General features: G+C 41.4%; 1 protein-coding gene across 1 annotated transcript; it reads right to left on the reverse strand.

The window, feature by feature from the left end:
- Window positions 1–496: 496 nt before the first annotated feature.
- On the reverse strand, window positions 497–1,477 carry LOC140860096 (uncharacterized). Its single transcript, XM_073262879.1, has 2 exons — window positions 671–1,477; window positions 497–568 (listed from the first exon to the last, which is right to left on the reverse strand). The coding sequence occupies exons 1-2, from the start codon at window positions 1,475–1,477 to the stop codon at window positions 497–499; spliced, it is 879 nt and encodes a 292-aa protein (XP_073118980.1).
- Window positions 1,478–14,686: the final 13,209 nt, after the last annotated feature.

Raw genomic sequence — 14,686 nt, forward strand, 5'->3', positions numbered from 1 at the left:
TACACGGTCTCCCATAGAGTGCCTCGTAAGACGCCATACTAATGGTGGCCTGATAGCTGTTGTTATATGAAAATTCCACCAATGGTGACCTCGACTCCTAACTATCATGAAAGTAAATAACGCAGGCTCTCAAAAGATCCTCTAGAATCTGGATTACCCTCTCGGACTGTCCATCCATCTGCGGGTGAAAGGCGGTACTAAACAAAATTTTTTTACCCAAGGCTGCATGAAGACTCTTCCAAAAGTCGACGTAAACTGCGGATCTCTATAAGACACAATGGAAACAGGGATACCATGTAGTCTGACTATCTCCCGGATATACAACTCCGCATACTAAGTCATAGTGAAGGTTGTCTTCACTGGCAAGAAATGAGCCGACTTAGTAAGACGGTCAACAATAACATAAATAGCATTCGAACCTCTCACTGTCCTTGGCAAGCCAACCACAAAATCCATGGTAATATTCTCCCATTTCCACTCGGGAATAGCGAGTGTCTTAAGCAATCTTGCAGGTATCTGATGTTCTGCTAAACGCCATCTTGAACATATTAGACTCCTGCACCTTCAACTGGTGATAATCGGAACGAAGATCAATCTTCGAAAATACAGAGGCTCCTTGTAACTGATCAAAGAGATCCTCAATTCTAGGAAGTGGGTAGTTGTTCTTTACCGTCACTCCATTCAGCCCTCGGTAATCAATGCACAACCTTAGGCTTACGTCTTTCTTTTTCAAAAACATGACTGGTGCGCCCCATGGAGAGAAACTAGGGCATATGAATCCTTTATCAAGCAACTCTTTAATCTGCTCTTTTAGTTCTTTCATTTTCGTAGGAGCCAATCTATACGGTGCCTTAGAGATTGGCACAGTATATGGTACCAAGTCAATAGAGAACTCGACTTCTCTATCAGGTGGGATACCTGCAACATCGCCTGGGAACACATCCCCAAAATCTCTGACGATATCCACATCAATAATTCTTGGACGTGCTGGCATCTCAGTCAAAGATAAACTGGCTAAGAATGCCTCACATCCATCATGCACCAACTTCTTGGCTTGCATGAAAGATATAATCTGAGTCCTCCTCAAACTCCTAGTAGTCTCAAACCAAAATGGTTCTTCTCCCTCCGGTCTGACCATCACTGATCCCTGCTGGAATTCAATCACCACAGCATTCTTCGTCTTCCAATCCATCCCAAGTATTAAGTCAAACTCTGGCATAGGCAAAACTATGAAGTGTGCAACCACTGACTGTCCTTGCAATATCAGTTCAAGATTCTTCACAAATCTCCGGGTCGATAGCTCTTCCCCTGAAGGGATAGTCATTGAAAACCCAATCGTCAATTCTTCGTGCTGAATACCCCTTTTATGGGCAAAATCCTCCGAAATAAAAGAGTGGGTAGCCCCTGAGTCTAACAAAGCTCTGGTGGCTACACCGGCTACTACAATCCTACCTGCATTAATGGTGTATACATCCATGGAAAAGATTGAAGTTAAATAACACAAGTTCTACTTAGACTCATTCTAAGTCATCAAATCCCAAATAAGATACTACACATGCTAATACAGTCAAGTTCTTCAAACATGCAACATGCTAAAAAATGTTAACCCCAAACAAGAAAACTTAAAATCACATGCGTCAGTGAATCGTTTAACTGCTTTAAACCAAAAACATAAGATTTTACCTATGATGAGTGTAGTGTGTGGGTCGGCCTCCTCGGCCTGCATCACGAACACTCGACCCTGCACAGGCCTCCTCAACTCCGGGCAGTCTTTAGCTACATGACCTGGCTTCTTGCATTTGAAACATAATCCTGCCTCCTTCAAGAACTTCCCAAAGTGCGGACGGTGGCATGTCTTGAAATAAGGCGTATCCGCAGTCCTAAGGTCTCTGGGCCTGATGCTTCTGGGGCCTAAAGGGTCTGTAACGCCCCAAATTTATCTTAATTTACTTTTTATTGAGATAATCGGAGATTACAAAGTTCAAGAGCCGACTTGATTTGGATCAGGGTCTATTTTGCAAATTTTGGAATTTTCAGGGACTAAAACGCAAATAATGGATTTTATATAATATCTTCACTTGGTTGACTTGGTCCATTCCCTCCTCATCTCCTCCAAGCCATCTCCTACTCCATTGAAGAACCAACGTGAGCTTCCAAGCTTTGGGATTTCAGTCCGAGCTCGATCCGTTCGTTAGAAATTATTTCTGAAGGCAGATTAGCGATCACGGCTGCAAGAGCTTCGTTCTATCATTCATTTGAAGGCCGTTGAGTTGCGAGGTTACAGGATTTGTATCATTTTAGAGATGGTAGCCGGTTGGAGCATCGACGTTTGAAAAAGATATAAGACGACTTAGATTGGAATGGAACGAGTGACTCGAATCCGACGTGATTCGAGTGTTCCGTAGAAATCACATACTTGCATGTTAATTGAATTACTTGAACTTATTGAATGAGTTATAATTTGCATTACATTCATCTTGAGCCAAAATCCTTGATTTCAGCGGGCAGAATGGCCCTTTTGAGTAGACGTTTTGGGGGCTTTTAAGCGAATGGCCTAGGCGTAGAGGTTTGCCTAGTGTCAGCATACTCCTTATAGTCGCACAAAATTCTAGAGGATGGAGATACGTAGAACCACCTCGATCGGGAGAGTCGGTGAGTTGTTTACGTGATCTCATCCTTAAGATCCCAAAAGCAGAGCAGCAATTTCTTGATTATCCGGACTTGATAATCCCAGAGTTTTAAAGACATGCATTTCATTCTGATTTCTCTTGGAATTGCATGGTTGATATTTGAATATCTGGAAATGGATGTATTTCATTTTGAGATGCTTATCTGATATTGCATGCTAGTCTCTTTTACTGGGAATATTATTCTCACCGGATTATCCGGCTGTTGTCTTGTCTTTGTATGTGTGCTTGGCAACAGGTTGGGCAGGACCGAGTCAGAGGCATCATGGCTAAGGGTTGAGTCGATTAGAAGTGAGACTTGGTGTTTTGGAAGTCGAATTTGTAATCGAACTTAGATTGTATTCGAACTCATGTTGATGTATTGTTATGAATAAATAGATTGAAGCATGTTCTACTAGTTTGAGATTGTATAACTTTAGAACTACCTTGTATTGGATTTATGCATGTTGTATGTTGTAATTTCTAATTTGAATTGTTGTTGAAAGTTGGAAAAAAATGTTTTGTTTTCTGATGTTTTTCTGGACTCAGGGTGTGCTCGATCGCAAGAATTGGCACGATCGAGCGCAACCCCTTTTATTCTTGGACAAAAGAAAGCGCAGGAGGGCGCGCTCGATCGCACGAGTTCATGTGATCGAGCTCGACATCTCCAATTTTCCCGAAAGTGTGTTTTGCTGGATGGCGTGGTCGATCGCACGAGTTCATGCGATCGAGCGCGGCAACTTTGAAAAAACAAAAATTCTTTATTACTTTTAGTTTTGGATCTTGTATGCTTAATTGTTGTTTTCTCCGAGATTAGTTGTTTAGAATCGAGGTCTCACATTAAATGGTATCACAAAGTCTAGAGGATGGAGATACGTAGCACCACCTTGATCGGGAGAGTCGGTGAGTTGTTTACGTGATCTCATCCTCGGGATCCCAAAATCAGAGCAGCAATTTCTTGATTATCCGGACTTGATAATCCCAGAGTTTTGAAGACATGCATTTCATTCTGATTTCTCTTGGAATTGCATGGTTGATATTTGAATATCTGGAAATGGATGTATTTCTTTTGAGATGCTTATCTGATATTGCATGCTAGTCTCTTTTACTGGAAATATTATTCTCACCGGATTATCCGGCTGTTGTCTTGTCTTTGTATGTGTGCTTGGCAACAGGTGGGGCAAAACCGAGTCAGAGGCAGCATGGCTAAGGGTTGAGTCGATTAGAAGTGAGACTTTGTGTTTTGGAAGTCGAATTTGTAATCGAAATTAGATTGTATTCTAACTCGTGTTGTTGTATTGTTTTGAATAAGTAGATTGAAGCATGTTTTACTAGTTTGAGATTGTATAACTTTAGAACTACCTTGTATTGGATTTATGCATGTTGTATGTTGTAATTTCTAATTTTAATTGTTGTTGAAAGTTGGAAAAACCTGTTCTGTTTTCTGATGTATTTCTGGGCTCAGGGTGCGCTCTATCGCATGAATTAGCACGATCGAGCGCAACCCCTTTTATTCTTGGACAGAAGAAAGAGCAGGAGGGCGCGCTCGATCGCACGAGTTCGTGCGATCGAGCGCGACAACTTTGAAAAAAAAAATTCTCTATTACTTTTAGTTTTGGATCTTGTATGCTTAATTGTTGTTTTATCCGAGATTAGTTGTTTAGAACCGAGGTCTTTCATTAAGTGGTATCAGAGCGATAAGTTTCTTGGACTGAATTAAAGGAGCGGGGTAGATCGAGTCCGCATGAATTGAATTCTCGCGTGTGTTTGAGTTATTTTATTCGATTATTTAATTCCATGCGAGCAGGCTTTATTATTGAGAATTATTTGAATTACATGACTATGTGATTTAAATTTATAAAGCATGATATACTTGAGATATAAATGTTTTGTCTATCGACTGGTATCCGATTTTCTAAGAGGTTGAAAGGGCACCGATTGGTAGCAATTGAGATATATCGTGTCCTAACATTTGATTATTAGATGGGTCCTCGTCGAGTTATTAACAGAAACCCACCGCCAGTTACTCCTCCGAACGAGCAAGCTAGTATAGAGATTGATCAGATGGATGTCACCCCGACACCGATGGAAACATTGCTGTTAAGGTTTTGGACTTTTAATTCACCGAATCTGCAGAGTATCGAACATGCAGTTGGTTGTGAAACTGGTTACAGGAGATCGATAAGTTGTTTGATTCTCCGGGCTATACCGATGACCGTCGAATTCGGTTAGTTATATATCAACTTCAAGGTATTGCAAAAAGTTTGTGGATTTCGAGGAGGAAAGCATTAGAGAATCAAGGTATGTCCATTTCTTGGAGTCTGTTTAAATCCGAATTTCTGCAGCAGATTCCTTTCCAACAATCAAACCGATCTAGAGGGAGTGACTTTAGAAAGCATATTCGATCGAAGGGAAAGCAATTCAAGAAGTCTGGGAGCAGTTCTTCTAACTCCAGCGGATCGAAACAATTTGGTTTAGGATAGAGTTCGGGTCAGTCAGGCATGTCTTGTGCCAATTGCGGAGGTCGTCACTCCATTGATCAGTGTAGAGGTATTTTTGGAAGCTGCTATATCTGTAACCAGACGGGGCACTTTTTCCAGATTGTGTCCTCAGAGGGGCTCTGAGCAAGCATAGAGTGGGAGTTCTTCGAGACAGTCACCTCACCCTCAGCGGCAAGCATCTACGGTCCACTCTTTCCAACCTCAGCAGCAGAATAGACAGGAAGGTAATCAGTATGTGAACCAGCCTCCCAGACAACAGGCACAAGTTTTTGCTCTGTATGAGGATCCGCATACTCAGGCTGCACCCGAGAATGACATATCAGGTAAACGTTCGATTTTGGTTTTCCTACTCTTATTGACTGATAGATACTGGTGAGTCTCTTGCCTTCTTATTGAAGAATCTGTTTAATGTTTATCGTGCCTCTAAACTTTTGTTGAGTCGTTCAAATTGACGAATGCTCCAGTAGTGTTGTTAATTTCTATTAACCGGATCTTTCAGAAGAATTAGTTGGGACTAGGAATTCTTATCAATGATTTCTTATCCTTTTGGAATAAGAATTGTGCTGATCATTCAGAGCTTTTGAGAATCGTATAGCAGATTGTGGTTCCGAGCAGTTGTATGCTATTCTTTGATGTCTGAATTCTGTTTGGATCGAGTTGTCTTCCTTGATTTTATGATCTGGTAATGAAATTTCTGTCGATCAGCGCTCCGGTATACTGATTTTTGATACTGATGATCTTTCAGTACTTGGCATTCTTCTTAATGAGATTTTGGGATGTATTCTTATTCAGAGGAATCACGCTCTAGTATAGACATCAAGACAGCTGAAGATGCTCGAGACTCAATGTCTGAATCTAGACTTTGAGCTCGCAACGATCTTATTGATAAGAAGATCTATTATCTATTGTATTATGAGGAGATTTTCGTGATCTTTCCTAATCTTAAGAGTTGGAGTATTAGTTTTTTGCAGACGGAACTGATTTGGAGGCAGAGAAGAGGATTAGATTGTTTGAGATTTCTGACTGCGAATCTTTATGGAAGCGCTTATCGTGTCACGCCCAAATTACCCAACTCAAGCAGATAATCACTAAAATTGTAGTAGTGTGAGTAGGGATCATTCCCACGAGGAAAGGTAAATTCAAAGTGTTCTAAATAAATAAAATAGGGGGTTTTGAAGTTTGGATTAACTACTAAGAAATTTAAGCAATTAAAAATTCACTAGCATGCAAAATTAAATAAAAGACTGGAGAAATTCAATAGGAGACGAGACTTGGTATCGGTCGACTACACCATTGTTATTCATTCATTCAATCATTGATTCTCTAAAAATAATCAATCTTATTAAATATTCGTCATTGAAAATTCAATTCCTGTTTCACCATAATTTTAGTTAATTAGAAAAAAGCATTCTTAATTAACCCTTACCAATGAACCAACCCGATAACAACAATCTAGATTTAAATCCACGGTAGCATTTAAACTAGTAAAACTAACGAAACTAGACAACACAATACCAGCGATTGTATTTAGCCTATCCAATAATTGACCCTACGAAATAATAAGTTCAACAGCAGAATATATCACACGTAGTTGCTTTGCAAATTAGTTTATTCAAACAATTACGGATTTGAACTCTAATTTAGCTATCGCTTGCAATACAAAATCCTAAGATGGCCAATCCTAAAATCTCGCATACAAACATAAAATAAAACAGATCAAAGTTTGATACTTAATAAAGATTGAACACTACGAATCAAATCTCATGAATGAAATATAACAAGGTTTCGTCTCCCTCAACCAAGTAAAAGAGTTTAGCTACAACGATTCATAGCAAATTTCATAAAAATCAAAGAAAAATTCAGAAAACTCTAATTCCCAAGAGAAGAAGAAAACCTAGCCTCCAATCTCTCCAAAAACGTCTGATCAAAAAAAATAAAAACGGAATAATAGTCTAATAAAGGCTAGGAACTAAATTAACAAAGTTTCCAAAATATAATTTTTTCCCGAAACATGGCTCTCGCTCGATCTGCAACATTCTGCGGATCGAGCGAGAGAAAATTGCAGCTGCTACTGTCTTGCGGAAAATGGGTCTCGCTCGATCTGCAACATTCTGCGGATCGAGCGAGAGAAAATTCAGCCTCCACTGTCTTCATAATGTAGGTGCTCGCTCGATCCGCATACTTCTGCAGATCGAGCGAGAGATGGTTTCCAGAAAATTCCCGGCCTTTCCTTTGCTTCAAACTTCCGTTACTCCGAGGTTCCTTCTTAGTCCGCAAAATAAGCGACCTAACCATAAAAACAAGAATCTCATCATGCAAACACTGAAAATGCAAAACGAAGAAAATGCTAAAATAAAACATACAACTAATGCAAAACAACAACAAAAATGACACTAATAAATGCAACAATAACACAACTATCAAATACCCCCACACTTGAACCTTGCTCGCCTTCGAGCAAGTTATGCAAAACAAAATGAAACAAAAAAAAAACATAAGCAAGGATGAATCATGCAAAGCATAGCCTCAGAGAAAACCGATTTCATCTAGAAATAAGTTCATAGCAACTCTCAATTATCAATGATACACCTTCAGTCGAATGCAAACGTGTGTGTGTGCTATGTTACCCCAGTTACATGCAACTTCAAAAGACAAAAGTTTCAAGACTGTTCGCCGACCTATTAACAATTCAGTGTAAGCTACACTATCAAGAACTCTCCTCCTAACAATCCTTCAACACAACACAACTTTCTTGAGAATAATTACGCACCTCCGGATTTTGCACCCATTATTTCAATAGTCCCAATAATTACCCGCAAACTTAGCTACAACAAAGACAGGATTAGAATTTCAATCCCCTCGTCTATAGCCCGGATGGAGCATCAACCCCATTCTATCCGCATACTTAGCCTTGATCTTTCTCTTTTAGGAATTTAATCCTTTCAAGGCCTAGATGGAGTTGCACATTTATTATTAATTTTTTTTTTCTATTTTTCTAGGTGCGCCCAAGATCATTTATGTCATATCAAAGAAATCATCAAGATTCAAACTCTATCAAGTTTCACAAACACCTATTGTCGTGCAATGGTCTAACAGACATCCACGATATCTAATACATCGCTACACTTCACTGGTTAAACATGCGTGCTTAAGAATATTCAACAAAAAACCTACGGTTTCTCAAATCCAATCAAGAGTTAAATTTTTTAAAAAATCCATTTTTTTCAACTAACTCGTCATAGGCTAAAAAGACTAGAAATCATCCTCAACTCATGTATTTGGACAACACAAACGAACATAACAAAACGATGCATAACAACACAAGAAAACGTACAACGAAACAAAAGAAACAAAATGCATGTAAAGCAACCCCCCACACTTAAACGATACATTGTCCTCAATGCAAAAACAAAAGAACACAATCAAATAACTAAACAGAATGAAATGCAAAAACACAAAACGGGACTCCCCTGGTCTATCGGTCTGCGGCATCTTCCTCGTCAGCCTCCGGAGGAAGGACAGGGGCAGCGTATTGAAATGGGAAGGGTGGCGGGTACGGCAGAGCGGCTGGCACGGCATTTGGATCAAGACCTTGATGGATTGTCAGATTACGCAACAAAGCATCGAAGGACTGCGCATTATGCGCCGCCACCGTGTTGTAGGCATCCTGATGTTGGGCGAAAGCCGAAAGCTCGCGGATGGCGTCAGCTTGAGATCGTCGAGCAGGGGGTGGTGGTCTTGACGGAGCTTGCGGTGGCTGGAAGTGGCCATCCCTCATAAAGTGCTTTACACGGTGTGCCCTCTTTGCTTTGATGAAAGCGGAGTCGAGTGGTCGCTGAGGTGACAACCACTCTTCATCATTCCTAACGGCAACACCGGCTTTCAAGCATAAATAGGAGATGATCGTGGGGAAGTAGACACCCAGTGTGATATTATGGATGGACCTGTGGATCTCACTATGAAGAACTCATCCCACATTAATGGGGGCTCCGACTTCCAGCGCATAAAGAATGGTGGCACGTTCTAGACTGACTTCGCTAGAATGCAAAATCGGCATCAGACGCCGAATCACAAAGCCATACCATGTAGCAGGAATTACACGCAAGAACCGCTCCTTGAAGCTCAGTATAGAAGCGGGACCGACCCATGTAGCACCGGGAAACGCGAGCTGATAAAGTAATTCGGTCAAATGCGGACCGTTTTGCAGGCTTTGGTAGAGCGAGTCGTCCACCTCCGGTATTTCTAATAAGGCATTCAGCTCATGGGGTAGAAAAGAGATCAATTTCCCCCGTACAAATGCCTTGCTATCTGTGCGCTCAGCTGCATTGGCATAGAATTCCCGTACAAGCGGCACTATAGCTGGTGCAGGGTCCTCGCAGAATTTCGTCCACCCACGGTCATGAATAGTATGGACAATCTCGGGATAGGCCAAATTTTCCTCAAAGCCACGTTCAGGAATAGGGGAGCGACTCACCTTGGCTTCGAAGTATCGATTACGAGCGGCTTCACTAACAAAGTGGCCGACAAACTCGGCATAATTACGATCAGCGGCCCGATCAGCGGCCTAAAAAGAAGATTCGCCTTGTTGCCGGGTGCGTTTGGGGCCCATAAAGAGTACGGAGTGGAGAGTAGAAGTGATAGGTGCAATTTGTTGAACACCTTGTGGGCGAAGAAGAATCCGTCAACTCCTTGAAGAATACAAGTGCAGCCACAAAACACGACATCCGGAATACGCTTAATAGGAGAAGGCCCGACGGAAAGAATCCAAGAAGAGAAAACAAACTCGATATTTTCAACCGGCTGTGAAGCAATTTTTTTCGACGATGGAGACCGGAGAAGATGATCGGAGAAGAGTGTTCCGATGAGGTAGAGCGGTGCTTCCGAGAGATCCATGTGATAGAAATTGAATCAAGAATTAAAATAGAGGAAATTGGATGCAAGAATTAGGGGGGGTGTAGGGAGGATGAACGAGAGGGAGAGAGGAAAGAATTAAGAAAAGAGAGAAAGGAAAGATAGAATCTGCGATATTTAAGGCAAAAAGAGCTCTCGCTCGATCCGAAAGATGTTGCGGATCGAGCGAGACAGAATTTCCAAACCTACTGTCCCGACGAAAAGTGTGCTCGCTCGATCCGCAAGATGTTGTGGATCGAGCGAGACCAAAATGCATACTTTACTGTCCCGAGCAAAAACACGCTCGCTCGATCCGCAAGATGTTGCGGATCGAGCGAGACACAAAAAATAATATTTTTAGATTTTTCAAAATTTCAAAAAAAAAAAATAAAACAAGAAGCAACAAAAACATAAAATAAGACTAAATAAAGCAGAAGAAATAAAAAAAAAACGAGCAAAAGTAAAAAGGAAAGAAACACTGGGTTGCCTCCCAGTCAGCGCTAAATTTGCAGTCAGTCTATAGCTCGACTGCATGCCGTGATTCATTCGACATTAGGCGGGGCATCGAGAGCGATATCATGCTCTTCCACTTCGACGTTCGCTTGGATTCCCTCATAGTAGTGCTTGAGCCGATGGCCATTCACCTTAAATGTTTTGGATGTGTCCAAACTTTGAATTTCGACTGCACCATGAGGAAAGACGTTAGTGACAACAAAAGGTCCATTCCAACGCGAACGTAACTTACCTGGAAACAACCGAAGTCGTGAATGATAGAGCAAAACTTTCTGACCGACTTCGAAGTATCATCGAGAGATCATCTTATCATGGAAAGCCTTTGTTTTGTCCTTGTAAATTTTTTAGCTAGCATAAGCATCATTCCGGATCTCTTCTAATTCTTGCAATTGTAGCTTCCGGTGCTCGCCGCTCTCATCTATCTGCATGTTAAAAGTTTTTATAGCCAATAAGCTCGATGCTCCAACTCCACTGGTAAATGACATGCTTTCCCAAAAATCAACCGATATGGAGACATTCCAATCGGTGTCTTGAATGCGGTTCTGTATGCCCACAAGGCATCATCCAATCGTAAGCTCCAATCCTTTCTCGTAGGATTCACGGTCTTCTCTAGAATAGATTTGATTTCCCTGTTGGATACTTTAGCTTGACCGTTGGATTGTGGATGATATGCCGTGGAAATCCTGTGCGTCACATGGTATTTCTTCAGTAGGCTCGCCACGGTTCGGTTGCAGAAGTGTGTGCCTCTATCACTGATGAGGGCTCTAGGAATACCAAACCTAAAGAAAATGTGATGCTTGATAAACTCTGCAACAACTTGAGAATCGTCAGTATGGGTGGCCTTAGCTTCCACCCACTTCGAGACATAATCCACAGCAAGTAATATATAAATATAACCATGTGAATTTGGGAAGGGTCCCATAAAGTCGATGCCCCAAACATCAAAGATTTCACAAACTAGAATAGGTTGTTGGGGCATCTCCTTTCGTTGGGAGATGTTACCTGTCTTTTGGCATTGGGCGCACGACTTACAGAACAGGTAAGCGTCTCGAAATAAGGAGGGCCAGAAGAATCCGCTGTCCAACACCTTTCTCGATGTCCTTCTCGGCCCAAAGTGGCCACCACATGCATAAGAATGACAAAATGTGATAGGGATTACCTCGCTCGCGGGAATGCATCGTCGTATAACTTGATCAGCGCAGTGCTTCCTCAAGTATGGATCATCCCACACATAATAATTCGTATCACTTCTCACTTTGTCCTTTTGCGCCTTAGAAAATTCAGAGGGAAAACCATTAGTAACTAAATAATTCACAATGTTTGCGTACCATGGTAATTCGGTGGTTGTCGAGAACAGCTGTTCATCCGGAAATTCGTCATGCAATTTCAGCTCCTCATCAATATGAACTAGACGACTCAAATGATCAGCAACTTGATTCTCGGCCCCTCTTTTGTCTTTGATTTCTATATCGAATTCACTCAGCAGTAATATCCATCGGATCAGCCTTGGTTTTGCCTCTTTCTTCGCCATCAGAAAACGAAGAGCTGCATGGTCAGAATACACAATAACTTTAGTACCAAGTAAATAGGAGCGGAATTTATCTAAAGCAAAAACATCAGCGAGAAGTTCGTTTTTAGTAGTGGAATAATTTCGTTGGGCATCATTAAAAATACGTGAAGCGTAGTAAATAGCATGCGATGCTTTCCCAACTTTCTGGCCTAAAACAGCGCCAACGGCGTAGTCACTGGTGTCACACATGATCTCAAATGGTTGACTCCAATCCGGTGGTTGGATTATTGGTGCAGATGTCAAGGAGTTCTTCAATTTGTCAAAGGATGACTTGCATGACTCATCAAACTCAAATGACACGTCCTTTTGTAATAACTTGCACATGGGGGATGCGATCTTGGCGAAATCTTGAATGTACCTCCTGTAAAAACCTGCATGGCCAAGAAAAGAACACACTTCCCGCACACATGTGGGGTAAGGTAGAGATTGAATGATATCAATTTTAGCTCTATCTACCTCTATTCCTTTTGATGACACAACATGACCCAAAACCACAGCTTGCCCAACCATAAAATGACATTTTTCAGAATTCAAAACGAGGTTGGTTTCGACACACCTTTTAAGGACAAGTGCAAGGTTAGATAGATAGTTTTCAAAGGAATCACCATAGACAGTGAAGTCATCCATAAAAACTTCTAAGATATGCTCAATAAAATCTGAAAAGATACTAACCATACACCGTTGGAAAGTGGCCGGTGCATTGCAAAGTCCAAAAGGCATCCGTCGATAAGCAAAAGTGCCAAACGGGCATGTGAACGTCGTCTTCTCCTGATCTTCTGGCGCGATAGCAATCTGAAAATAACCAGAATATCCATCAAGAAAACAATAGTAAGGATGACACGCTAACCTTTCAATCATTTGATCAATAAAGGGTAAAGGAAAGTGGTCCTTTCGAGTTCCGGCGTTCAGCTTTCTATAGTCAATACAAACCCTCCACCCATTTTGAATGCGGGTGAGAACCATCTCGTCATCCTTATTCTTCACAACGGTGATTCCGGTTTTCTTGGGTACCACTTGTACCAGACTGACCCACTGACTGTCAGAAATTGGGTAGATGACCCCAACTTCAAGTAACTTCAGAATTTCCGCCTTTACCACTTCCATCATCGGTGGATTCAGTTTGCGCTGCGGCTGGCGTGAGGGATTCGCTCCTTCCTTCATCAAAATTCGATGCATGCATGTGGAGGGGTTAATTCCTTTAATGTCTGCTATGGTCCACCCAATAGCAGCCTTGTGCTCTTGCAACACCTTGATTAATTGCTCCTCTTGATTAACTTCCAAACTGTTGGAGATGATAACCGGTAATGTTTCCCCTTTGCCAAGGAAAACATACTTTAGATGGTTTGGAAGTGTCTTCAATTCGACCTCGGGTGCCTGCAAAACAGATGGAAGATGCCTAGTATTAGAAACTGGTAAAGCTAAGTAAGAGACATTACTTGACTGAGGTAGCTCAGGCAAAGTATTCAGAAGTTTCTCAATCTCTTCCACTTCTTGATTGTATCGAATACCCTCTTCTGTCTGCATAATGGGTGCTGTAATAGCCACCTCTAGATCATCTTTCCCTGCATGCTCACAATACTCTTGTGCCAAGAAATCCACAATATCAACAGAAAACACACAATCATCGCTATCAGGAAATTTCATGGCATCATAAATATTAAATTTTACAACCTCGCCATCGAATTCCATAGTAATTGTGCCACTGTGAACATCAATTTTCGTCATGGAAGTTTTCAAAAACGGTCTCCCTAACAAATTAGGACTATTATGATCACCGTTTTCCATATCTAGCACATAAAAATCAGCGGGGAACACTAATTCATTAACTTGCACCAACACATCTTCAACGACTCCCCTAGGATATGCATTCGACCTGTCAGCTAACTGAATAACAATCCCAGTTTTGTTCAGTGGGCCAAGTTTCAAGGATGCATATATAGAATAAGGCATAACATTGGTTGATGCTCCTAGATCTAGCATGGCCTTCTCAAGTCGAACATTCCCTATGGTGCATGAGATAGAAAACATACCTGGATCCTTACATTTTGCAGGTAGTTTCCGTTGGATCACAGCAGATACGTTCTCACCAAGTTCCACTTTCTGACATCCCTTCAATGTCTGCTTCCTCTTGGCTGTGCACAATTCCTTCAAAAACTTCGTGTATCGAGGTACCTGCTTAATGGCATCTAGCAATGGAATATTAACCTCACATCTACGAAAAGTTTCATATAGTTCTTTAATCCCCTCACCTTTTCTAGAATCCTTAAGTGCTAAGGGAAAAGGGGCAACAGGCTTATATTCAGATAAAGGGGGAAATTTACCTCTTGGCGAATCATCCTTGGATGATTTTTCCTCACTTACCTTTTGCTCTTCTTCTTCTTTCAGCTTCTCTTTGTGCTCAATCTCAACTTCTTTCTCCTTCATTTTCAACTCCTTCCCATTCCTTAATGTTATTGCACTTGCGTTCTCCCTTGGGTTCACCACAGTTTGAGATGGCAGAGCGTTTGAGTGCTGTGCTTCTAACTTGTTGATGGCAGTGGCTAGTT

This window comes from Henckelia pumila, chromosome 1 (assembly GCF_033568475.1).
Source record: "Henckelia pumila isolate YLH828 chromosome 1, ASM3356847v2, whole genome shotgun sequence".
In the NCBI taxonomy this organism is placed as follows: Eukaryota; Viridiplantae; Streptophyta; class Magnoliopsida; order Lamiales; family Gesneriaceae; genus Henckelia; species Henckelia pumila.